Here is a 27,203-nt window from a genome sequence, read left to right as displayed (position 1 = left end):
ATACATGCTAAAACGCTACGCAAAATTATAAACAAGTCGCGTAAGGCGAAAATACAATATTTAGTCAAGTAGCTGTCGAACTCACAGAATGAAACTGAACGCAACGCAACGCAGCAAGACCGTATACTCGTAGCATCGTCACTCCACCGCCCGTGGCAAAGGCAGTGCACGTGGAATTGACAAGAAGAGCGGGGTATTCGTTGCGCTGAGAAGGATAGCACGCTTTTCTGTACCTCTCTTCGTTTTAACTTTCTGAGCGTGTTTTTAATCCAAACATATCATATCTATATATTTTTGGAATCAGGAACCGACAAGGAATAAGATGAAAGTGTTTTTAAATTGATTTCGAAAAAAAAACTTTGATAATAATTTTTATATATTTAATTTTCAGAGCTTGTTTTTAATCCGAATATAACATATTTATATGTTTTTGGAATCAGCAAATGATGGAGAATAAGATAAACGTAAATTTGGATCGTTTTATAAATTTTTATTTTTTTTTACAATTTTCAGATTTTTAATGACCAAAGTCATTAATTAATTTTTAAGCCACCAAGCTGAAATGCAATACCGAACCCCGGGCTTCGTCGAAGAGTACTTGACCAAAATTTCAACCAATTTGGTTGAAAAATGAGGGCGTGACAGTGCCGCCTCAACTTTCACGAAAAGCCGGATATGACGTCATCAAAGACATTTATCAAAAAAATGAAAAAAATGTTCGGGGATTTCATACCCAGGAACTCTCATGTCAAATTTCATAAAGATCGGTCCAGTAGTTTAGTCTGAATCGCTCTACACACACACACACACACGCACGCACGCACACACACACGCACATACACCACGACCCTCGTTTCGATTCCCCCTCGATGTTAAAATATTTAGTCAAAACTTGACTAAGTATAAAAAGAAAGAAGGAAGGAAAGAAAGAAAGAAAGAAAGTGAGAACGACAAAAAGAACGATAAAAAGAACGATAAAAAGAACAATAGGAAAGGAAAAGATCAAAGAGAGGTTTCTGCATAATTTTTTTTATATTTTGTATTGTACTCCGTTACAATCTTTAACTTACTGTTCGCGAATTCGTATTAGCCCCTTTGAAGCTGTTGAAAACACCAGCAAGGCTTAATTCTCAGAGAGCAATCTATTAACCATTTTCAGACATTGACAGATTACACAGCGCAAGCGTTGTTTGAAGAGAACAATCTACAATCGATTTTCAATCGTTAATCGATTGTGCAGTGCGTGTGATCGAATCGTTTATACTAGGTGCAGGGAGCGAGAAAGGCAGGATTAAAGGCTGTCAGTCTGTGTCAGTTGTGTTTGCTGTTCGTGAGACAATCAAACAATCCTTGCCTTTGTGTGTCTTACGAGAGAGAGAGAGAGAGAGAGAGAGAGAGAGAGAGAGAGAGAGAGAGAGAGAGAGAGAGACAGAGACAGAGACAGAGACAGAGACAGAGACAAAGACAGACAGACAGACAGAGAGTTACGGAGAGAGAGTTGCGGAGAGAGTGTGAGGGAAACAGAGTGAAGGAAACATGATGCAAGTGATTGTGTTTGAGAGAGAGATAGACACACACACACACTGTGACATGCAGATACAGACAGACAAACAGAGACAGGGACTTGAAGGGAGATAGGAAGGTGGGGGGAGAGAGGGAAGGGAGAGAGAGTTAGTGTGAACGGGAACTTAAGCCTTGAAATGTGTGTGTGTGTGTGTGTGTGTGTGTGTGTGCGTGTGTGTGTGTGTGTGTGTGTATGTGTGTGTGTGTGTGTGTGTGTGTGTGTGTGTCAGTGTTGTGTGTTGTGTGTGTGTGTGTGTTGTGGTCAAAGTCAGTTATGACGTCTGGTTGCAGGCTATACCTAATCTACTCTTAATCCTAATCTGCGCAACGACCCGACGTTTCGATCGCGTTTAGATCACGTTTGACTACTGAGTAAAGGACCTCTTTAAAACACACATGTGTGACCCTCCACCACGGAATGAGTCACATGTCACCTTTGCATGATTTTCATATTTTTACATTTTCATAAAGAGTTTTTTTATGCTCTATCCAGTTGGTGAAACCGTTTTTAGAAAAGAGCGAAAACTGTTTGAGTTATAAGCCTGTGACTCACACTGTTACCAGACACTCCCCGGACTTATATTAACAGAACCGCGCGAGGTGACATGCGACTCATATCATTTCGTGGTGGAGGGTCACACAATTTTGTGACTGAAATTGTATCTTTCTTGTCTTTCGTTGTGAATTAAGTTGTTGTTGTTGTTGTTGTTGTTGTTGTTGTTGTTGTTGTTGTTGTTGTTGTTGTTGTTGTTGTTGTTGTTGTTGTTGTTGCTGCTGTTTTATTCTCTACATTGTTTGTTGTGATTTATCTCAACAGTTTTTACTTTGTATTTCTCTATCTGCTGCGTGCCATTTTTATGTACCTCTTGTTTTTCTTTTCTTTTTCTATTTTCTTCTCTGTCTCCGCTTCTCATTATTATTATATATATTTTTTTCATTGATGTCCGTTGGCGAAATGCGAAGTCTACTTCGCGAAGCTGGTTGAACGACGCTTTGGTACTGAATTTTTGGCAAATTCGACTCCGGGCTTAATTTTGTTTAAAAAATATTATTCCTTTGACACAAAACAGTTGCAAATTATCATAGTTCACAGACGGAGAAAACCCTTCCAGTTTGATGTATACAACTGAAGCAAAATTGTTGTGAAAACGAATTATTTTTGATTTAAAATTTGATATTTTTTTCCATTTTAAGTGACTCTCAATGCATATACTGTTGCCCCATACAGTCAGTTTAGGACGTTGTAGTTTAAATACCCATTATTTTGTTTCCAGGTGGCTGAGAGTTACAAACGTCTGCTGTGGCTTGTGGATATAACTCACTTCCCTAAGGACTATGAACCTCCCACCTCATACGCCGTTCTAGTGAGTGCTTCTTCACAGCTCGTATATGACATTTTTTTCATCATAATCATCATCATCGTCGTCGTCGTCATCGTCATCATCATCATCATCGTCATCGTCGTCATCATCATCGTCGTCGTTGTCGTCGTCGTCGTCATCACCATGAAGACTTTCAATGCTATGCGACTGTTCGTTTCAGATGTACGAGCTCCACTATCATCTGGGAGTGGCTCTTCAGAGACTGGACCAGCACCGCAAAGCTATCGTTCAGTTCACCAAGGCCATAGAGTCTGTCTCCATTCCAAAGGTGTGTGTGTGTGTGTGTGTGTGTGTGTGTGTGTGTGTGTGTGTGTGTGTGTTTGTTTCTGTGTGTTTGTGTGCGCACGCGTGTGCGTGTGTGTGTGTGTGTGTGTGTGTGTGTGTGTGTATGTGTGTGTGTATTTGTTTTATTATGAGGTTTTTAATAATGCACAACCACGCTGGCCAGTAAAGTCTGTAAATGCTCATAGTTTTTAAGTCGTGAGCCGTTTTCCTTTTTACATTTAGTCAAGTTTTGACTAAATGTTTTAACATAGAGGGGGAATCGAGACGAGGGTCGTGGTGTATGTGTGTGTGTGTGTGTGTGTGTGTGTGTGTGTGTGTGTCTGTCTGTGCGTGTGTGTGTGTAGAGCAATTCAAAGTAAACTACTGGACCGATCTTTATGAAATTTTACATGAGAGTTCCTGGGTATGATATCCCCAGACGTTTTTTTCTTTTTTTTGATAAATGTCTTTTATGACGTCATATCCGGCTTTTTGTAAAAGTTGAGGCGGCACTGTCACACCTTCATTTTTCAATCAAATTGATTGAAATTTTGGCCAAGCAATCTTCGACGAAGGCCGGACTTCGGTATTGCATTTCAGCATGAAGGCTTACAAACTAATTTGATGACTTTGGTCATTAAAAATCTGAAAATTGTAATTAAAATTATATTTTTATAAAACGATCCAAAATTACTTTTATTTTATTTTTTTTATTATGTTCTGATTCAAAAAACATATAGATATGTTATATTCGGATTAAAAACAAGCTCTGAAAATTAAAAAATATAAAAATTATGATTAAAATTAAATTTCCGAAATCGTTTTAAAAACAATTTCATCTTATTCCTTGTCGGTTCCTGATTCCAAAAACATAATAATAATAATAATAATAATAATAAGAACATTTATATAGCGCTAAATCAAAAACTTTCGTTAAAAAGGCTTGCTCTAAGCGCTTGACATCTAAACTAAAACGTCATTCACACTCTTTACAATGATGTACAAGAACTTCATGTCACACTCTTTCATTCAGTATAGCACCATTCACACAGTTGTTATTCTGTACAAGACAATAAGCTAGTCTAACATTTAGAATGTTCATAAGATGAAAACAAGAGAAAACCAGACTGATTAAAACAACTGCTTAGTGCTAACAAAGCATGAATCTTGATGATAACGTAATACATGTTTAACTGTTAAGACCATAAAAAAAACCTAACAAACCTATATGCTAAAATAACTTCGAACTTTTAAGAACTTCTTATAAGATACACAGCACAGCTAGATAAACACCAGAATGATAAAACAAAAGGCAACTCGTTAAAACTATTAAATGCATCAATGTCTAAAACACGAAAGACTCAAATATAAGATACACAATTCTCTAAAATTGTTTATTAAAACTGAAACCGACCTGCTCAAAGTAAACCATACCCACCCCCTCCCTACCCACCCCAACCCTCCTCCTACACTAAATACTAATTATTTCTACTCTTAACTTCCCAACTACACGTTATCCATAAACTATGCACAGGAACATGTGTGTCAGCATTATGTGGCACCGACATGACTTGTGCATATCTAGCCTATATCATATAGATATGATATGTTTGGATTAAAAACACGCTCCGAAAGTTAAAACGAAGAGAGGTACAGTAAAGCGTGCAATGCAGCGCAGCGCAACCGCTACAGCGCTGAACAGGCTCGTCACTTTCACTGCCTTTTGCGCTAGCGGCGGACTACGGTCATTGTGAAAAAATGCAGTGCGTTCAGCATTCTGTGAGTTCCACAGCTTGACTAAATGTAGTAATTTCGCCTTACGCGACTTGTTATATTTTTTTCTCAACGAATCAGTGAACTTGTTACTTTTTGGATTGAAATGGAAACTCGTTGAATGAAACCCATCCAGTCTGCTCATAAACTGATACTTTCAAACAGGGCGGCTGCCTTGCCGGGTGTGTGGCCAACTCATGCCTGATGACGCCCATTCTCGCCAGGAGAGCCTATGCTTACACTAAAGTTGGTGAGTGAAGACGGAATCAGTCCATCTAGACACTTGCAGGTAAAATGATTGAGCCCTTTCTTCTCTCAGGTTCCAGGAAATATGTTGAGCAAAATTCCAAGAAAATACTACCCATTATTACCAATTCAGTGCCCCATATGGCTTTTTGACCAATCAGGACGGATTCTAGGTGACCCGGCTAAATGTTATAACGTTCCAAAAACATATAGATATGTTATATTCGGATTAAAAACAAACTCTGAAAATTAGAAATATAAAAATTATGATTAAAATTAAATTTCCGAAATCGTTTTAAAAACAATTTCATCTTATTCCTTGTCGGTTCCTGATTCCAAAAACATATAGATATGATGTTTGGATTAAAAACACGCTCAGAAAGTTAAAACGAAGAGAGGTACAGTAAAGCGTGCTATGTTTATCAAGCTAAAAATGAACAAGACAAAATAATAATTTAAATCAGCAATATCAGTGTGATTTATTCTAAATGACACTTCAAATGCTGTCAGATAAAAAACGCTCGCGCTGGACCCGAGTACTCTTCAGACTGGCTCGCTCCCCCAGTATGAAAGTTTTTGTCTTGCGCACGTTTAAGACCAAGTGATTGCTCTGTGTGAATTACAGGCATTCTCTTTGCTATATAAGTACATTGCATGCGAGCCGAGGATGTGCGTGGTGACTGGCCTTCTCTTTTATTTGATCACAGTGAAAAATATACTGCCGACCCTCTTCATAACTGGTGAACTGGTGGCCCACGAAGTTCTTTTACTGTCCTGGCTCGCGGATTCTTGCATTTATCACTCGTCGCGATATAACCTTCGTGGTTGAAAACGACGTTAAACACCAAATAAAGAAAGAAAGAAAGAAAGAAAGCATTTATCACGCCCCAGGTAGTTTTACCAAATTCTTTAATGTAAAGTGAAGGTAAAAGACTGAAACATATGTAAACAAAGGAAACCATAAGAAAAAATACAAATTAATATGATAAGAATCAAAACACAAAATCGCGACCTCTAAACCACCGCAGTCGCGACCGAGCAACCAACGCTTGGTAGAAAATGGGGTACACAACAAATCAAATTATTCAAACACACAACGCGCAAAGCCTGGCAAATCGTCTCGCATGCGAGACGCATGCTTTTTATGAGCTATATTTCTCGTCAGTGTGTGACGCGTTCGGCTTTTCTCGTCAGTGTGTGACGCGTTCGGCTGTTCTATCAGCTCAATGGCTGCGTGTTGCCCCGCCGGTGTGAACTCCTCCTACGGCCAAGTCGTTTTTGTGGTTTATTTCGCATTTAGGTCCCAGGTAACATTATGAAGTTTTAATACGATCAATCGGACCTATTATCAAGTTAGTGTATCAACTTTTGAACGAACTGCGCCCAGTAGTTTCCCAGCAATAAGCTGTTAAGTCGAGACAGACACACACACAGACAGACACACAATTAAATAGGTATGTTACAAAAAAATTCAAAATCTTCATTTAACATTTTGATCTATATCACTTGAAAGAGCAGAAAATCAGCATTCCAATGGTATATATAACTTTGAGATTGGATAAGTGTAACCCGAGTTATGAATTTTTAAAGTAATAAAATTCGTAATAGAGGCAAAGAGGATAAATTGAAACCATTTTTGACATTTTTCAGCTAAAATTAACTGCAACCCACACATTTGTTTATCAATATTGTTCAATTTGGTATTCAGAGCTCTATTGAACAACTATAGAAAAAATAAAAAAAATTTATTTATTTTTTTATTTTTAGTAAGTTAGTATGAAACTGAGAGCAGACGAACTTTACCGACCGCCATGTTGGATGGTGACAATCCGGGCGCAAAGCGGCGCATCCGTTAAAAGGTACTTCGCATCGCTTTATCGACTTGAAACTTTGGGAAACAGCAGGAAAATGGTCAAACTAACTGTTCAGAGGGGTCTCATAAGAGTTCAAAGGCTATAAATTGTTTTATAAAAGTACCTCTTGTGTGTCTTCTTCGCCCGATATTCTGGCCGGCGAGCTCGACAGTGTTGGACTCGCCATCTTTCTCAATCTTAAAGTCAAGAATGTGCTCTACGTCTTCGACAGGGTGCCCATGTGATGTAAATTTGGAAAAGAATAGAAAAGAGGACCCCAAAACTGAGCCAGTGTGAGTGATCAGAAAATGGGGGGCCATTTTCAATGACGTCAAAAATTGAGCTGCGTGGGCACTTTGTAACATACCTAAATTAAAGTCTGCTGAGCCCAAGTACTAGCGTACTCGGGGATAATACTCTCTTTATCTAAACAATACCGAAAAGCGAGTTTTTGTCGGTGGGTGCTTTACGGAACAGCGAGGCACCGCCCATCCTCTGAGTGTGCAATGCCGACTCGCTCACTTGAAATCTAAATTATCAAAGTTCGGAAAATCAAGTGAAATTGGGTCACTCGATTTACGTCAAATGTATCTTTACGTCATTTCCCATCCGTCTGGAGTCGGTTCTAAATCTGTCGCTCTCTGTTCAACAAGAAAAAGCGAAGCAACCGAAACGCATGTTCAACATGGTTTGTTGTGTGTCAAACGCATTTGACCTGTGAATATTCATCACGTAAGGTGTGTTACTCTGATTGGCTGACCCAGGTCACGAGAATTCTTTGACTGACAGGCCTAATCAGGTAGGAGCGCTCCAGTTCCCATTGCGGCTGTTCTGTCTAATTCGCGGGGTCGCTTCGAAATTTCTGTTGGTCGAATTAAACGGTAATAAAACCGTTATTTCTAATATGCTGACTGTTAGCAAATGATAACAGACATGTCTCACAAACGATATCAGCATTCGCCTTAAAGGCTCATGCTTGATATTTTTTTCTCGACATGTCTGTTATCATTTGCTAACAGTCAGCATATTAGAAATAACTCATAATATTGACGGACTGTGTGATGATATCTTCTGTTATGGTCTGTTGAGACAGTGATATCAAAATCGAGACCGGAGGTCGAGATTTTGATATCACTGTCGAAACAGACCAATAGCAGAAGATATCATCACACAGTCAGTCAATGTTAGATATATTGCTAATTCTCTGGACATTTTGTATTTACTGTAAAGAAATTACAAAAGTATTTGTCTCAGTTTTGGCTGTTCCATATCCCTCCCTCTGATTATTATTTCTTTTTGTTCACTCTTTTCTTGTACCTTTCAGTATTTCAAAATGTCTTTTCTTTCAAAAAGTCTCTAGTCACTTGCTCAACTAAATTCTGGGATCATTACATTTTCATATATATTTGTTTGTTTTTAAATTTAGTTTTTGTTTTGTTTTTTAAGTGGGGAAATCCACGTAACATATGAAATAGCAATATATACTGCTAACGTTCCAAGATTCAGAATGAAACAACAGGAATTGTAGGTAATCGGAATGTTTAATTATTGACAAAACAAAATGTTACATAATGTAAATGTAACGTTTAATTATTGACAAAACAAAACATTACATAATGTAAATGTAATGTTTAATTATTGACACAACAAAACGTTACATAATGTAAATGTAACGTTTAATTATTGACAAAACAAAACATTACATAATGTAAATGTAACGTTTTGTTTTGTCAATAATTAAACGTTCCGATTACCTACAATTCTTGTTGTTTGATTCTCACTCTTGTTTCACATGTCCTATGCATTCAGAGCGCTTTGATAACCTTCTTTTGTTCAGAGATACTGTAGATCTCTCTTTTGTTTCTCTGACCTTTCTGCATTGCATAGTCAACTTGTGCGGACAGCTTGCAAGGGAGAGAAATGATGCTTGATTTGAGGGCATGCAAAGAGAAACAGTTTGCTGTGGTTGTGTCCCTTCCAGTGCTATTTACTTACTTGTTCGTGGACCGGCACGGTTGGCTTAGTGGTAAGGCGTCCGCCCCGTGATCGGGAGGTCGTGGGTTCGAACCCCGGCCGGGTCATACCTAAGACTTTCAAATTGGCAATCTAGTGGCTGCTCCGCCTGGCGTCTGGCATTATTGGGTTAGTGCTAGGACTGGTTGGTCCAGTGTCAGAATAATGTGACTGGGTGAGACATGAAGCCTGTGCTGCGACTTCTGTCTTGTGTGTGGCGCACGTTAAATGTCAAAGCAGCACCGCCCTGATATGGCCCTTCGTGGTCGGCTGGGCGTTAAGCAAACAAACAAACAAACAAACTTGTTCGTGGTTACAGAGGTGCTGGATTGCATGGGAAAAAGGGGAAATACAAGCAAGTCCTTTTTACTGAACTACAGTTGTCATGATGGTAATAAAGCGCACACCTTTGTTTGCCAAAAGTTGAATACAATCAGCGGATGTCGTACAAAAACGGATAATTCGTCTCTCTTTAGAAAATGGATGTCATGCAAAACGGACCTGTGAGATAATAAAAAGTTAATTTGATTTGATTTTATCTCTCTTCTCCTGTCTCTTCGAATCACCCTACAACTACACACAAACACACCTCTCTGTCTGTCTCTCTCTCTCCCCCCCCCTCTCTCTCTCTCTCTCTGTCTCTGTCTCTCTCTCCTCTCCCGTATTATAACGATGAGAGTTGTTGTCTTCCTTGCAGGGGACTTGAGAAGTGCGCTTCGTGACGCGGAAAACTCAGTGGTGTTGGACAACCAGAATCCGGTTCGTACCCTGCATCCGGCCCCTCCCCCTGTGCTCTTCGCCCAGTATGACCATGTGTGGGACGATTTTCTCTAAGAAATTCAAGACAAGAATAAGATGCAGAATTTTAGGTTCAAACTGGTGCATGATAATTACAAATATTTTGTGTGTGTAATGTATAAGTTTTTGTACAAAGAAAATATTGTCAACCCCGTGTCCCCGACTGAGAAAGGGTTGTTTTGAACTTATAGATATTTTGCAGGGAACCTGCTTTTACTTGTGTCTCGTATCTCCTTGCTAAGTTCTCAGGCTCCTTGGGAGTTGCTTGGTGATGATTTGCGAATGTTGTTGGGAGGGGAGAACGTTATGGTACATGTCGGTGTGTGTATTCTAATCTTAGTTGAATTATTTGTTTGTTTTTTGCAGGACGTGTACTGTATTCGAGCTCTCGTCAGAGGATCGCGGGACGAGGAATCCAAGGTGGGTTAATCGTGTCACGAACAAACAAACAAACAAACAAACAAACAAGCAAACAAACAAACAAGCATACAGATTTTCATAATCACCATGTGTATAACCCCAGTTTCTGCAAGCGTGTGTGTATAGATGTATATATGTATGCATGTAGGCTATGTACGTGCGTGCGAGCGTGCGTGTGTGTGTGTGTGTGTGTGTGTGTGTGTGTGTGTGTGTGAGAGCGAGCGAGAAAGAGAGAGAGTGTGTGTGTTGGTGTGTCTGGGTGTGTGTGTGTGAGTGAGCGCGCGTGCGCGCGTGTGTGTGTGTGTGTGTGTGTGTGTATGTGTGTGTGTCCGTCTATCTGTCATTCTGTTTTTATGTGCGTGCTTCCATGCCTACAGGCGGCGAAGGACGTGGATGACGGACTAAAGCTGAACCCAAGTCACGTGTGTGCTCTCATCATCAGGGGCGCCCTCCATCGGACGCTGGTGAGTTTGTGTGTGGTTGTGTCCCTTAGTTGATTGTCGCCCTTTGTGAGATTGAGGGAAAATTGTGCTGGATTTGAGAGTGCGTTCTTTTGGGTGTTACCACCTCTCACGAGAGAGAAACAGAGACGGAGACAGGGACAGAGACAGAGAGTGTGTGCGTGTTTGTCTCTGTGTAGGCTATGGTTGTGTGTGTGTGTACTTGTGTGTTAGAGAGAGAGAGAGAGAGAGAGAGAGAGAGAGAGAGAGAGAGAGAGAGAGAGAGAGAGAGAGAGAGAGAGAGAGACATACAGACAGACAGGCGCGGCAGACAGGCAGATAGTGAGACAGACGGATAGAGAGACAGACAAAGAGAGATACGGAAGAAGGGTGCGAGTTAGTGTACATCACCACGAAGTGCAGTGATACTAGGCACGTGTTGCACATTGAGAAATCACATCGTAACATTCGGCATGGGCTAGATATTTGCTCACACGTGTAATGACCGCCAAATCATTGTGTGAATATCAGTATTGCATGTTTTCTTCCTTTCAACGTTTTTGAAATTCGCTAGAATTATGACTGGCTAGAAAATGCTAGCGAGTTGGTCTAACGGTCGAGAATGACTGGGCGCAGCAGGGAGTGACTTTTGTGAGTCATTTTTCACACCAAATCTGTCACTGTCAGTATGCCCAATTATTTTTAAATTCTCAACTGATCTGACACATTATTGCAAAGATCAATTACACATTAACATGCTTCCATTTGAAACTTCGAGGTCTTCATCGGGGATTGACGCCCGACCAAAGGTAATTGAAGCCCGACGGAGCGAAGCGAAATGACCCTCAAAGCTAACCGAGACTAGTTGAGGCTGTATCAATGCGCCTCGCCAGCAGGTTGTTAATGGATTTTTTAGCGAGTGGTTATCGACAATTAATGACCGGTAATTTTTAATGAGTTGGGGCATTCTGACCAATCACAGGATCTGTTTCATTAAAACGCCAACTTGATTGAATTACAATACTGTTTAATGTCTTCGCTCATAATCACCATTATTATCTTGTCCTGTCTGTAACATGTATAGTCAGCACGGAAGACCAAAAACCTGCTTGTAAGTATGCATTTCTTCGCCGGCTTCTGTAATCTGGGACTATAACTGTTGACACTTCTGTCCTTCACTCACAAGCTCGTGAGAATGCGGTACTATTTGTCCCCGAAAATCCCCGAAAACCCCGAAAACCCCTGAAAACCTCATCAAAACTTAAGAAAATTCGTCCTTAGATCGTGTTTTGTTACATATTTGTTTGAAATCAGGACTTATATCTGCAACTTTCACCGTTCATAGCTTTATTTTCGTGTTTGTGCGAGGATTTACGAAGGAGCGGAAGCACTAACCACATGACGTCATCAATACTTGTGCTTTCAAGTAACAAGACTTACCTTCCTTGCATTGAAATTGTTGCATCGACTTCGTCGAAAATCCGGCTATTAACACAAACATAAGGGTGCATGTAGCATGAATCAGGCATGTTTTCTCACAGGCATGCCCAAAACTTCACTTGAAGATAGATTTAGTTAGTTTTGACGAGGTTTTCAGGGGTTTTCGGAGATTTTCGGGATTTTTCGGAGACAAGTAGGCCTAGTACCCCGTGAATGAACAGTGAACATTAAATTTGAGACTTTTGTCATTCTCATCCTTCAATTCTGCTCTTCTCTTCTTTTGGGAAAGTTGTTCGTATCACACTGAATGTCACATCGGAGACCATTGAGCTTTAGGGGATCCTGCACTGCTCGAAACAAGAAGCTAGTGAAGGGGATCCCTGAACAGCTTAGTACATTGGAACCCCCTTTGAAGACCTCCAAATTAAGACTCACTCCCTGTCAAGATAACGTTTTCTGTGACTTTTAGTTCCTGTGCCCTGTAAATCTACTCTCCCTCCCCCCCCCCCCCCCCCCCCCCCCACCGAAGACTCCTTTTTAAGACCTGATTTTCTCGGATTAATTTGGAGGTCTTAATTAAATGACAAATGTAGGGTTCCACTGTACGTGTCTCTAGCTGAATGTTTTTTTCAATGTACTAGTTTTCCGATCTTGTTTTAACATTATACGGTGAGACCTAATTTTTGTAAACGGTTACCTTTGCCCTATAGATGACGTGAATGTTCAGAGTGTTTTCATTTCTTGGTTGTGTACTATTACCTCCTCGTTGTCTCATACATTATGTCGTTTTACGAATCATTAATCATTAATCATTGCATTCTTAGAAAGAAGTCAATGAGTGTGTTTTGTTTAAAATTTGTTTTGAGTTAATTTGACATAAGATTATATTGAACGTTTACCGTCTTTCCATTACAATTTTTGGAGAATACAAAGAAACTACAGACATTGTGTTTTGAAAAAAAAAAGAAGAATAAAGTATTCTGTTTTCTACATGCGGATTTGTCAGCCACACGTTTGTATAAGTGCTAAGTATAAGCTTTGTAATTAAAAACATCATAGATATAGGACTTATTTCTACAGATATTATAATTTTCGGTGCGGGCGGGGATGGCCCTAGGCCAGGAGAGTATTTTGACAAAGTGTTTATCTCTTAAACCTTGCCATACATTGAATACGATTTTCCTCGTATAAGCAATCACGACCACGGATCTGGTCCGGCTTTTACACGGCGGGTTAAGAGCACCCTTCAACTTAAACACATACCACAAATCAACAGTCTGGTTACTTTCTTGTAATTTGTATTTTATTATATGAAGTCTTATATCGCGCGCGTATCTCCAGACTCGGACTCAAGGCGCAGGGATCTATTTATGCCGTGTGAGATGCAATGTTTTACACAATACATCACGCATTCACATCGACCAGCAGATCGCAGCCATTTCGGCGCATATCCTACTTTTCACGGCCTATTATTCCAAGTCACACGGGTATTTTGGTGGACATTTTTTTTTTAATCTATGCCTATACAATTTTGCCAGGAAAGACCCTTTTGTCAATCGTGGGATCTTTAACGTGCACACCCCAATGTAGTGTACACGAAGGGACCTCGGTTTTTCGTCTCATCCGAAAGACTAGCACTTGAACCCACCACCTAGGTTAGGAAAGGGGGGAGAAAATTGCTTATTTACGCCCTGACCCAGGGTCGAACTCGCAATCTCTCGCTTCCGAGACGCAAGTGCGTTACCACTCGGTCACCCAGTCCTTACTATTGACATACTATTCGAACTGAGATCTATGTCAATCTACTAATTTAACTCAGAACGAAAATCCCAATGCGGCCACGATATTGAGATTAGTATGTGTCCGACGGGAGCTGTGGCGGGGTGGTAAGACGTCGGCCTCTTAATCGGAAGGTCGAGGGTTCGAATCCTGGCCGCGGCCGCCTGGTGGGTTAAGTATGGAGATGTGTCCGATCTCCCAGGTCAACTTATGTGCAGACCTGCTATTGGCTTATTCCCCTTCGTGTGTACACGCAAGCACAAGACCAAGTGCGCACGGAAAAGATCCTGTAATCCATGTCAGAGTTCTGTGGGTTGTAGAAACACGAAAATATCCAGCATGCTTCCTCCGAAAGCGGCGCATGGCTGCCTAAATGGCGGGGTAAAAACGGTCATACACGTAAAAAACCACTCGTGCAAAAACACGAGTGTACGTGGGAGTTTCAGCCCACGAACGCAGAAGAAGAAGAAGAAGATTAGTATGTGTCCAAGCAGAGATCTGTAGCAAGTATCTCTGGTCCAAGTGAGAGGATGCTCTTATAATATTCTGTGTGAAAGCCAGGACAGCTCTGTGGCGCTGATCATGATAGTGTAGGCGAGAAAGAAGGATCATTTCAATGTTCGGTTTTGTTTGTCGATTTATCTGTGGTATTTTCTTGACAGAAGCAAGTGAAATACATGTATGTACATCATTCTTGGTTTCAACAAACATTTTATTAATATCCGGACACATGGCAATACAGCAACATGCTTACAAGAAAGCACACGTTTAAAACTTACATTAAGTGCTCACCAAGTCATACCTATCGTATATCATTGTTGTGTTACAGTTTTAGTCAATGTTAACTAATTTGGTCATGTTCCTCTAATGCTGTAGTGTCAATGACTGTTATTTTGCATGACGTCATTAAGGTTTACGAGGAAGAGGACGTCAACAAATTTCATCGTAAGGTATCCATCCACATTTCACGATGACGTAACAGAAGTCTTACTCGTGCATGGTTCTTCTTCCTTCCATTATCACAATTTTGCTTTTTCTGTTCGTTTTGATATTGGTATCTTATATATATTTTTATATAAAGTATATTCATCAGTTATTTACTTGACTTACTTGACTTTTGTCTCTGGATTTACTGGGAAGCATATAGAACCTCAATTATCCAACTCATTGTTTATTCTCATACTTTACCTTTTCTTTTCCTTTGGGTATTGGTGTTTTATGCTTACATATCTTATGTTATTTATTGATTTTTTCACGCATCTTTTATATTCTTGTCAGTATTTTGCGGCATATTATATTGGTGGACCTGTTTTGGTGTATTCTTCCTTTATGCACGAAGAAATGATCAGTGTATCTCCTCCCTGATCTCTGTGATTGTACACATCTTTCAGTCATGTTATCCGCAAACTGTTCTTAATTATACATACAAGCTTGTATATACGCTTCTTTGTAATTTTCAGTCCAGGATTCGTGTATTCCTTATGCTTTCAATAAGTTTTTTGTTTGACATTTTCCATTTATTAGTACACATTCTACGATTCATTTCATGATTTGATTAACAGTTATAAACACGAACTTTTTAGCATGGGGACTTCAGCATTGGGAAGTCGACTGTCCAATTAATTTGAGGCTTAAATCGAGTAAACATAGCCTACTCTGCGACTAGAGAAGTCTTTTTTCTCTGGACAGAGTTCTAAGTGAACAAATACCTCTTACAGTCTCCAACATCAATTTCTTAGATAGCCACAAGTTTCAGTGTGATATGTCACGTGAGTCCTTCGTTCGTTGTGTAATTCAATTAACCTTTCCCATTGCTGGACTCAGCCTCGGAGACATCAGCTGAAACCCACGACGTCAAATGATTTCAAGTTGCATATAGCTGGAACGTCGGTAAACGTATTCCAGTATACTGCAAGTACTCTGGGAATTTCCTCCCGTCATTTAGTGTTTTACACCAGACATTACGCCAGCGCCCTCGTATTGTACACACGAAGCGTAACGACGCAGAACAGTACATCAACTGTGGCTGTCTCAATAAAAACCGCATTTTCCTCTACATTTCCTTGCTTTCATATCGCGAGAGAAAAATCTCGCCAAAAGGACTAGTTTCCCTGCAATATCCATACGAGAGGACATTACTCAAAGGTAAAATCCAATTGCGGACCTTGCGGATGGATTGTCTCCCTGTCCGGAATATGGCCCCACAGGGGGCGTGCCGGTGGTTGAGTGCAGTCGCTGCAAATCAGGCATTACCTCCCTTGGCGACGCTGCAATTGCTCTCTGGCCCCCTCTTTGTGGCGGTTTTATTGCGGCTACTTACAGAGCAATACGTTACTCGGACGATTCCTGTCACTTCCCATCAAGATCTAGCTCTTAACTCCACGCAGAAAAAAGAACGGCTACTGATTTTGTTCTTCTTTTTCTTTTTAATTTTTCTTTTTTTAATATTTTTATTTCTTCTTCGTCTTCTTCTTCTTCATCGTCTGCTTTTTACATTTAGTCAAGTTTTGACTAAATGTTTTAACATAGAGGGGGAATCGAGATGAGGGTCGTGGTGTGTGTATGTGTGTGTGTGTGTGTGTGACGGTGTGTGTGTGTGTGTGTGTGTGTGTGTGTGTACAGCGATTCAGAAAAAAACAACTGGACCGATTTTCATGAAACTTGACATGAGAGTTCCTGAGTATAATATCCCCATATGATTTTTTCATTTTTTTTGATAAATGTCTTTGATGACGTCATATCCGGCTTTTTGTGAAAGTTGAGGCGACACACGCTTTCATTTTTTAACCAAATTGGTTGAAATTTTGGTCAAGTAATCTTCGACGAAGCCCGGACTTTGGTATTGCGTTTCAGCTTGGAGGCTTAAAAATTCATTAATGAGTTTGCTCATTAAAGTTGTCATTAAAATCGATTTTTCGCAAACAGAGTTAAAATTGATTGCGTGGTATTCCTCATCTTCTCCTGAATTAAAAAATTTATAAATATGTCATGTTTACTCTAAAAATATGCTCAGAATGAAAGGAAATAGGTTCAAACTTCAGTAAGTACTACGGACTCGTGCTTCGCGGAGGCGAGCGTGACCCGTCTCGGTCTTCAGTATGGTTAGCCGAGACTATCTGAAAGTAGTCTCGGCGATGATTTAGGTTTGTGGTGTTGAAATGTCTTTATATCGCTTCACGCGATCGCGACTTGTTCTTCTTTCCCTTTTGTAGACTGAGTGCGCAGGAGCAATTCCCAACTCTCAATTGCGTAGCCGTTTAAATGAGACGTCAGTCATTCAGTGGTGTACGTAGTGCACCAAAAGAGATGACTGGTGGGAATGGAATAATAAAATAATGCAATGTTAGATCAAGAGACTGCATGAATCCCACTCTGATTACCACTCCCACACTCCTCCCACAAAAGCAGAGAGAAGATTGGATCAATCAGGTTCAAGGCCACAATTATGGCAAACATATAACACATGCTTGAAAGAGAAAAAAAAGTTATAAATTAGAAAGACAAAACAAAAGATTGAGCAAAGGAAGACCCCAAACACAGACAATATGAAGATATGCAGATGAGCTTGACTGAAACCGTCAAGTGACTAATATGAAAGAAATTACAACAGAAAAACACAGAACGAGGATCAGAATAAATTATACACATGATGTAGCAACGAGAGTTTAGAAGATACGCACACACGATTGGCTGAAACCATCACGTGACAGATATCACAGAATTGACAGCCTTAAATGACAGGAATAATAGAACATGAAATAAAAATTCATCATACAGATGATGGAACAACGAGGGTAAAGAAGATATGCTCAAAAGATTGGCTGAAACTGTCACGTGACAGATATCACATAATTGACAGCTTAAATGAAAAAAAGACTCACCCACAAAACCAGAAAGCAGAATGTATTAAACAGACAACGTAGCAGCGAGGGTGAAGAAATAAACCCATCAACCAAGTACAAATTCATGGGACAACTCCTCTCCTCAGTCCTTCCCCAGTTATATACAAAGTTTCTCACTGCGTCTGAGGGTCCGCAAGAGAGTGTCTCAAACACCCATAGGCCGGTGTGATGCCGTCATCTTGGCCCTGCCGTCATACTACCGCCTCGATTTATACTCCAGACTGAAATGTTGTTTCCTGGTAAAAGTAATGAAGTGTAATTATTTAAGAACGAAAAGCATGTCAGTTTCTTACATGTGAAGACAATCGGTGTTGACATTTGATAGAGTTCACCCAAAAAAATCGATTTCTTTGAAAACGTGTTGCAAGCTATCACGCTTCAGAGACAGTGCAAGATTCCTAACAGTATTCGAGTGAGATGTGAGGGTCGGTCAGTACAGAACCGGAAGCACGTCATCGTCTGAAACCACAAGGGAATCAAGAGTTCTAATCTGCTTTTGCTGAAAGTGCATGCTAGGCGTAACAGTCAAGGTCGATAAAAGGAAGAATTAGTTTATTGCTATTGTTCATTTCATGCGAAGTCATCCATGCGGAGTCATCATAGAATGTCAGGGCGAATGTGAATGGGGAGTGTTGGAAGGGGGGTGAGGGGAGAGGGGGGAAGGGGGGGGGGGGGGGGGTCAAATAAAAAACAAAAAACATTAGGAGAGTTAAAATATTAATAGAAAAGAGAAAGAATTGTTGGAGTCCATAAAAAATATGAAAGTGAAAGTCCGTAAAAAACAACACAGAAATTATTCGATGAGTTTAAGTAAAAGCAGAGATGACAAAAAATCAACAAAATTCAAATTTACAACAAGTCGCGTAAGGCGAAATTACTACATTTAGTCAAGCTGTGGAACTCACAGAATGAAACTGAACGTAGTCCGATCCGCCGCTAGTGCAAAAGGCAGTGAAAGTGACGAGCCTGTTTGGCGCGGTAGCGGTTGCGCTGTGCTTCATAGCACGCTTTACTGTACCTCTCTTCGTTTTAACTTTCTGAGCGTGTTTTTAATCCAAACATATCATATCTATATGTTTTTGGAATCAGGAACCGACAAGGAATAAGATGAAAGTGTTTTTAAATTGATTTGGAAAATTTAATTTTGATCATAATTTTTATATTTTGTAATTTTCAGAGCTTGTTTTTAATCCAAATATAACATATTTATATGTTTTTGGAATCAGGAAATGATGAAGAATAAGATGAGCGTAAATTGGGATCGTTTTATAATTTTTTTTTTTTTTTTTTACAATTTTCAGATTTTTAATGACCAAAGTCATTAATTAATTTTTAAGCCACCAAGCTGAAATGCAATACCGAAGTCTGGCCTTTGTCGAAGATTGCTTGGCCAAAATTTCAATCAATTTGATTGAAAAATGAGGGTGTGACAGTGCCGCCTCAACTTTTACAAAAAGTCGGATATGACGTCATCAAAGATATTTATCGAAAAAAAGAAAAAAACGTCCGGGGATATCATTCCCAGGAACTCTCATGTAAAATTTCATAAAGATCGGTCCAGTAGTTTAGTCTCAATCGCTCTACACACACACACACGCACAGACAGACAGACACACACACACACATACACCACGACCCTCGTCTCGATTCCCCCTCTACGTTAAAACATTTAGTCAAAACTTGACTAAATGTAAAAAAAACCAGAAAAAAATAAGAGAGGAAAAAATCCTTTGAATCGAATAAAAAGGTGAATCCAGGCGTGCTAGAATAGAAATTCTTGCCATGAGACTTTTTCGCATGGCTGGGTCAACCCAATGTCTTCATCTGTGCTTCTTTCGCTTCAACTAAAAACCCATTTTCTTTTTCTGCCCTGACGTCAGACCGCCACAAAGGGGACTCAACCATGTTTAACACTGTGCACAGAATGCTCTCCCCTTCCTCATCATGGAGCTCTTTTCAGTTTTTAATGGCTGCCTCAGGCATTCTTGTTTTTAATCTTTTATTTTGTTGGGGCTGTCCTGAGCGTGTGTAGACCAATAGCGTACTTCAAGATGTTCACAATTATTGTTACCTAACTTCACCCAAAAAATATTACAGACGCCGCTCATTCGTTAAAAAGCATTCCTTCAAAACTTTTTTTTTTCTCAAATGGCGGTTTTACAAAGAAAACGTTAAAACAGGAAATTGAACAATTACAAAGAAACGGTTTTTTTCCACGCACACTCATCCAATTAAAGTTTTGATCAACCTTCATTGTATGTTTTCTTTTTAAATTTTCTTGAATAATGGACGTTGAAGCACGCATTTCGTTTTCTTAAATGCATCTTATACCCGCCTGTTATATTGTATGCATCGAGTTTTCCTGTTTTTGTTTTCATTATGCTGACGCTGGACATACCAGGTTTGAGTGTTCAAATATGTCTGTTAAAGCGGTATCAAACCCTTTATTGCAGTTGTTTAAACATGTGTGTTTAATCGTACTCGTTATTAATTATGTGTTCTGTTGTTGCTTTCATGTACAACGTACTGCATACTATGTTTTATTGAACTCATTATGATTATGTATGCTGTGGGAGGTTGACCAACGGGGTGATTGGCATTTGACTTGATTGAGATAATAACTGACGGATTGACTTATTGTGTTGAACGATTGTCTGATTCATTTAGATGTCCATTGATATGTTTGTCCAAGTGAAGGGTTGATGTACAATGGACAGATGATATGAGAACACGATGTAATAATTATGTTCATAAGCTAACACTTACCAACAGATACACGTAGAAGAAGAAAGTTGACCTTAACTGAGAAAAACTTGACTAAATGTAAAAACGGACTTCCACAGCACCCCCCCCCCCCCCACACACACACACACACAGACTCCTCTTGCCCAATATCAACAACCCCATCTCCCATGTGTATGTGTGTGTGTGTGTTTGTGTGTGTGTGTGTGTGTGTGTGTGTGTGTGTGTGTGTGTGTGTGCGCGTTTGTGTGTGTCTGTCTGCCTGTGTTTGTGTGTGTCTGTGCCTGTGTGTGTGTGTGCATTAGTGCGTGCGAACGTGCGTTCGTGCGTGCGAGCGGCAGTCCTTGTATAAAGTGTCTATGTCTGTTTATCTGTTTGTAGAAGCGCGTGTGTATCGTCTGGTTGTAGTTGGTCTAGTGGTAAGGCATCCGCCCCGTGATCGGGAGGTCGTGGGTTCGAACCCCGGCCGGGTCATACTTAAGACTTTAAAATTGGCAATCTAGTGGCTGCTCCGCCTGGCGTCTGGCATTATGGGGTTAGTGCTAGGACTGGTTGGTCCGGTGTCAGAATAATGTGACTGGGTGAGACATGAAGCCTGTGCTGCGACTTCTGTCTTGTGTGTGGCGCACGTTATATGTCAAAGCAGCACCGCCCTGATATGGCCCTTCGTGGTCGGCTGGGCGTTAAGCAAACAAACAAACAAACAAACAAATCGTCTGGTTGTAGCTGTTGTTGCTACTGCTGCGGTTAATAATGGTGTTGCTGCTTCTACTGTTGTTTTTGAGCCCCTTAACGTCCTCAGAACAAACCACTAAGTTCAAGTTTCATGTCTACCGCGTATTATCCGATAAGGTTAACCCTCGACCCTTGGATTTACGATAGTGTCTTATACTAGTCCTACGTGGGTCCTATGCATACATGTTTAACTAATTTATCAATAAACGATGCTTCATGTCCCACAGGTACTTTGCCTATTAGGGACTAGAGAATATTATTCGATACTGAAACTAATGTACCTATTTTTGATGATCTATAGGCAGAGAAGTTGAATCCAGAGTCACAGTCTTTCTACACAGTGACCGACTTCAGCCATCCTTGTATGCTCGACTTCTATGACAGGTGTGTAAGTCTCTTGGCTGAAACTGAAAGAATGAGGAGCTAAGACGTCTGTATAATTATGATAATGTGACAGCTGTTACAGTAGTATGTGGTTCGGTTCATGTAAGCATCTGAAAGCACATGTTTACGTATGCTTGTGTAAAAGTTCCAGCCGAGTAAGCATTTGTAAGGTCATTTCACAGGCTGTAAAAACAAAAACAAATTTCAAGTCAGAAGTTCCCGTTTACAATCCACTTAAAAAAAATCGTAAATATAACCTTGTTCGAAGTTAGAAGGTTTCAGGTTTAGTTCCTTTGCAAAAGCATACAAAACCAATAAAACATGTACTTACTGACTTAGAAACACAAAGACTGAAAAATTGGTCCTGAAGAGGTGTGCCTTCTTCTCTGGTGAGTACACGGAGAGACACAGATACATATACTTTGATGTATGTATGCCAGAATAACACGTTCAATATTACCTTATTTTACTCCTTCTCACCTGCAGTCTAACGTTCCATATCATTTGGAAAAATGTCAATCAAAATCTCATTACTTTCTGTCAGATGGCAAGGTACCAGTAGCGTTCAGGCTATTACGTGATACATGTGGTCGGGAAGTGTGTATACTTTCAGGCGTTGTATGAAAGAGTTCAAACACACAATTAAACAAGTCGCGTAAGGCGAAAATACAATATTTAGTCAAGTAGCTGTCGAACTCACAGAACACGTGGAATTGACAAGAAGAGCGGGGTATTCGTTGCGCTGAGAAGGATAGCACGCTTTTCTGTACATCTCTTTGTTTTAACTTTCTGAGCGTGTTTTTAATCCAAACATATCATATCTATATATTTTTGGAATGAGGAACCGACAAGGAATAAGATGAAAGTGTTTTTAAATTGATTTCGAAAAAAAAAATTTGATAATAATTTTTATATATTTAATTTTCAGAGCTTGTTTTTAATCCGAATATAACATATTTATATGTTTTTGGAATCAGAAAATGATGGAGAATAAGATAAACGTAAATTTGGATCGTTTTATAAATTTTTATTTTTTTTTACAATTTTCCGATTTTTAATGACCAAAGTCATTAATTAATTTTTAAGCCACCAAGCTGAAATGCAATACCGAACCCCGGGCTTCGTTGAAGAGTACTTGACAAAAATTTCAACCAATTTGGTTGAAAAATGAGGGCGTGACAGTGCCGCCTCAACTTTCACGAAAAGCCGGATATGACGTCATCAAAGACATTTATCAAAAAAATGAAAAAAACGTTCGGGGATTTCATACCCAGGAACTCTCATGTCAAATTTCATAAAGATCGGTCCAGTAGTTTAGTCTGAATCGCTCTACACACACACACACACACACACGCACGCACACACACACATACGCACATACACCACGACCCTCGTTTCGATTCCCCCTCGATGTTAAAATATTTAGTCAAAACTTGACTAAATATAAAAAAGCGTTATTTTGTTTGTGTTCGTTTTTCAGATTCCTGTTTACGCTGAGTGTTCCGCACACAATCACAGAGATCAACTTGACCCCTGATAAACCCAGCCCAAAACAGCTTCGTACGTAAAGTAGATATAATTTCTGATTAAGAGGGGCGGGGGTGGGGGTGGGGGGGGGGGGGGGGCGGTAGCCCAATAGGTTGAGCAGCGGTCTTATGATCTTGGGGTCTCGGGGTTCGAATCCAGGCCGTGTCAGACACAGGTCAACTCTATGTGAGAACTCATAGGCTGTATCCATGTTTCACTCCCGTGTCACCGCCGTGGTACGTAAAATATCTCAGTTATTCTGTCAGAAGTGCAGCTGGCTGCATTATTATACAGAAACGCGCACGCATCTGGGTAGCGCGAATCCTGTTGCTTCTAGCTTTCCACTGGTAGGAAGCCACCGTTGTTTTCCAGCAATGGGATAATACATTCTGAAATGAATAATTTTCATTTTATAGCGTGTGTTCGACCCATCGTGATTCTCGAAACATAGAACGCCATGTTATGTTTGCTTTTGTTTGAATTTTCATGCATACAATGTAAATACAAACAAGACACAAATCGGATGAAACGACGCTTTAGGCAAGTAAGCAGGAAGTACACTGGCAGAATTAATGTAGACAAATGGCCATTTGCAGGATCTGAGAGGAGGCAGAACCACTTTTGTTGGCCAGCTTCTTGCAGCCTTATTTTTAGAGCTTTGCAGCGACTCGTTCCCTTCAAGTTTTATGAACTGAATAATGTGCCTTGCATTTTCGTAGGCGATTTAAACAAACCAAATCAGAGTAATACAACTCTCCTCGAGCGCTCCTCCTCCTCGTCATATATAGTGATAGACTGAAGGCGAGGACTGTGTCAGAAGGCTCAGTCGCTATCAGTGGAATCAACCGCGCACAATTTCTGCGAATCTTATACAATGGGAACACGTAAAGTTCTTATTTTTTGAAAGAGTGAGACGGGTTGGGGCTCCTGTCATAAAGAAGCTCTATTTCACTTTCCATTTCAGTTGGTGTCTTGAAAAACTCGAGCGCGGCCCTTGTTATCGTTACATGTACCACAAACCAAAACCACCTTATACACCATTCACAAAAAAGACCTCTATCTATTGATCTTTGAAGTGGACGAACGAGATACACAACAGACACATAATAATCGAAGGGTGTTCACTTAACTTCCAATGTTACTTTTACAAAAATGACAGGAAGCAGAGAAATAAATCGTCTTGTCTATAATCAATCGTTCAAAAACTCGAGTATTTTTGGGTGTCAGTTCTTGCTTTTTGGAACGTTAAATCAAGTTGTCTATAATTAAACGTTCGGAAACTCACCTTTCTTGTTTCTTCTTGATTTTTGGAACGTTAGCCTATCTGTTTCGGATTGTTAGCTTACTCACCGCCATAAATGTCTCCATCTAGCAGACTCGAACCCAGACCTGTGCAGTCGGTCTCCATCGCGCATCAGCAGCGCACACAGCTCCTCAGCCATTCGAGAGGCCTCGGAGCCCTTCCGCTGTGGAACACCGGCCCCTAGGGACAACAAGTCTGCTGCACGCCGTCGCAAAGACTACGGAGAGGCCGTCAGAAAGTTCATGGCCAGACCTAAAACTGCTTCCGACTTCTTGGGTAAGGTGCTTCTACCATAGAGTACAACGCAATATCCTATCATACCATACCATACCATACCATAGCGTACCGCGCCGTACCGACCCGTGCCATGCCATACCATACCATACCATACCATACCATACCATAGCGTACCGTGCCATGCCATGCCATGCCATGCCATAATCATACCACACCATACCATACTATACCATCCAATGCATTACAAAAGCAATACAATACAATTACAACACGATTACACTCCACTACACACTTCACTACATTACAATACACTACTTTGCACTACATTACACTACAGTGTACTTCACTACATTACACTACACTACACTCCACTACACACTTCACTACATTACACTACACTACACTACACTGCACTACACTACACTACAGTGTACTTCACTACATTATACTACACTACACTACACAACATTACACTACACTACGCTTCACTACATTGCACTACACTACACTGCACTGCACTTCACTACATTGCACTACATTACACTACACTACACTACATTACACTACACTTCACTAAATTACACTACACTACACAACATTACACTACACTACACTGCACTACACTACACTACACTACACTGCACTGCACTACACTGCACTGCAATACACTACATTACACTACACTACGCTTAACTACATTACAGTACACTACACTACATTACACTTCATTTCACTACACTGCACAACATTACACTACACTACACTACATTACACTACATTTCACTACACTGCACAACATTACACTACACTCCATTACACTACACTACACTACACTACATTACACTACACTACATTTCACTGCACTACACTGCACTGCACTACACTGCCCTACACGACACGACACGACACGACACGACACGACACTACACTACTATTGTATCGTCTGATCGTGATGAGGGTAAAAACAGGAATTTCGTTTGGCTCTTCACACAATAAACAACACACCAAATTGGATAGAGATTGTGAATGTAAACGAAGAGTGGCCTTTCTGAGACATGTGAAAACAGTTGAGACGTTTATTACAAACCACAACTATGACCACACAAACACGTTTGCTATTGAAAGGGTAGTTTCTTGGACCCCCTTTTGTTGAAAACAAACCCTGAAGCTTGTCCGCCACAATAAGTATATATAGTGGAATTTCTCAAGGTAACTCATTTGTGTTTGTTTCGTGTGTATGTGGCAGCCCAGCTGGAGAAAGAGCGAACCAAGCAAAGCATCCTGGAGTCTCAGCGAGTATCATCAGCGATCTACTCTCCGCAATCTAGGCGCATCTCCTCAGCCGCCTACCCCTCCCACATTTCCCAGCAATCACCTGATCACGTGACTCCTTCAGCCTCGCCCTACAGCCGGAAGTCATCGGTGACGTCACCAGGAAAGACGTCACTGTCGCCGAATTTTCTTCTGCCCCCTGCGGGTCATCAAGCAGCGGAGAAGCAGTCTGAACGAAGCGGTTCTTTCTCGACCCCCAAGGCGAGTTTTCGTCTGGAGGTGGAGACGAAGACGACCTCGGGAAGGACGACCAAGACATCCGCCACAAAGACCTTCACCTTCGAGACCCCGTCGAATTACACCATCCCAGTGAGTGAAACGACCCTTACGTTAATCATCTAGTTGTCATTTTTAATTTTTTAAATATTTTTTTTAGTGGATGGCAACATTTTGACATAAACACCAGGCAATCAACTTTGATAACCCAGCCAGTTCTAGCTTAGGCTGTTGAATTCTGTTGTTTTCTTGTGTGTGTGTGTGTGTGTGTGTGTGTGTGTGTGTGTGTGTGTGTGTGTGTGTGTGTGAGAGAGAGAGAGTGTGTGTGTGTGTGTGTGTGTGTGTGTGTGTGTGATGTGTGTGTGTGTGTGTGTGTGTGTGTGTATGTATGTACTAGAATGAATACCCGCTTCGCCCCCTGCGGGTCATCAAGCAGTGTGTGTGTGTGTGTGTGTGTGTGTGTGTGTGTGTGTGTGTGAGAGAGAGAGAGAGTGTGTATGTGTGTGTGTGTGTGTGAGAGAGAGAGAGAGAGTGTGTGTGTGTGTGTGTGTGATGTGTGTGTGTGTGTGTGTGTGTGTGTGTGTGTGTGTGTGTGTGTGTGTGTGTGTGTGTGTAACTATGTATGTACTAGAATGAATACCCGCTTCGCCGGGTAGCCGGCTTCGCCGGGAAGAAGTACTTAGAGCCGCCAAGCTTAGGTCCCTCCCAGATTCGTGGAATGGGAACAGCACGAAAATGATTCAGTGGCCATAATGCCATTCCTGACCATATCGAGTCCCATCCTTGTCGACGAATGTAACCGTGTTAATCACCTTTGGAGGCGAACTGCACTCAAACAGGATTGAGCAATTTAG

At 40.6% G+C, this 27,203-nt stretch overlaps 1 protein-coding gene across 2 annotated transcripts in view; it reads left to right on the top strand.

Annotated features, from left to right (window-relative positions):
* The window catches only part of LOC138964529 (uncharacterized), a 54,925-nt gene that overhangs the window by 4,409 nt on the left and 23,313 nt on the right, over nt 1-27,203 (top strand). The window contains exons 2-13 of one of the 2 annotated variants that reach the window (XM_070336516.1): nt 2,838-2,927; nt 3,106-3,213; nt 5,148-5,232; nt 9,792-9,853; nt 10,259-10,312; nt 10,690-10,776; nt 11,837-11,863; nt 14,883-14,921; nt 21,652-21,734; nt 23,215-23,294; nt 24,637-24,840; nt 26,048-26,442. In XM_070336516.1, the coding sequence (XP_070192617.1) occupies nt 2,838-2,927; nt 3,106-3,213; nt 5,148-5,232; nt 9,792-9,853; nt 10,259-10,312; nt 10,690-10,776; nt 11,837-11,863; nt 14,883-14,921; nt 21,652-21,734; nt 23,215-23,294; nt 24,637-24,840; nt 26,048-26,442 (1,314 nt within the window). The remainder of the gene's footprint in view (nt 1-2,837; nt 2,928-3,105; nt 3,214-5,147; nt 5,233-9,791; nt 9,854-10,258; nt 10,313-10,689; nt 10,777-11,836; nt 11,864-14,882; nt 14,922-21,651; nt 21,735-23,214; nt 23,295-24,636; nt 24,841-26,047; nt 26,443-27,203) is intronic. The other variant, XM_070336517.1, reaches the window with a different exon arrangement.

Source organism: Littorina saxatilis, linkage group LG4 (genome assembly GCF_037325665.1).
Source record: "Littorina saxatilis isolate snail1 linkage group LG4, US_GU_Lsax_2.0, whole genome shotgun sequence".
Taxonomy (NCBI): domain Eukaryota; kingdom Metazoa; phylum Mollusca; class Gastropoda; order Littorinimorpha; family Littorinidae; genus Littorina; species Littorina saxatilis.
This window is presented reverse-complemented; position numbering and strand designations above follow the sequence as displayed.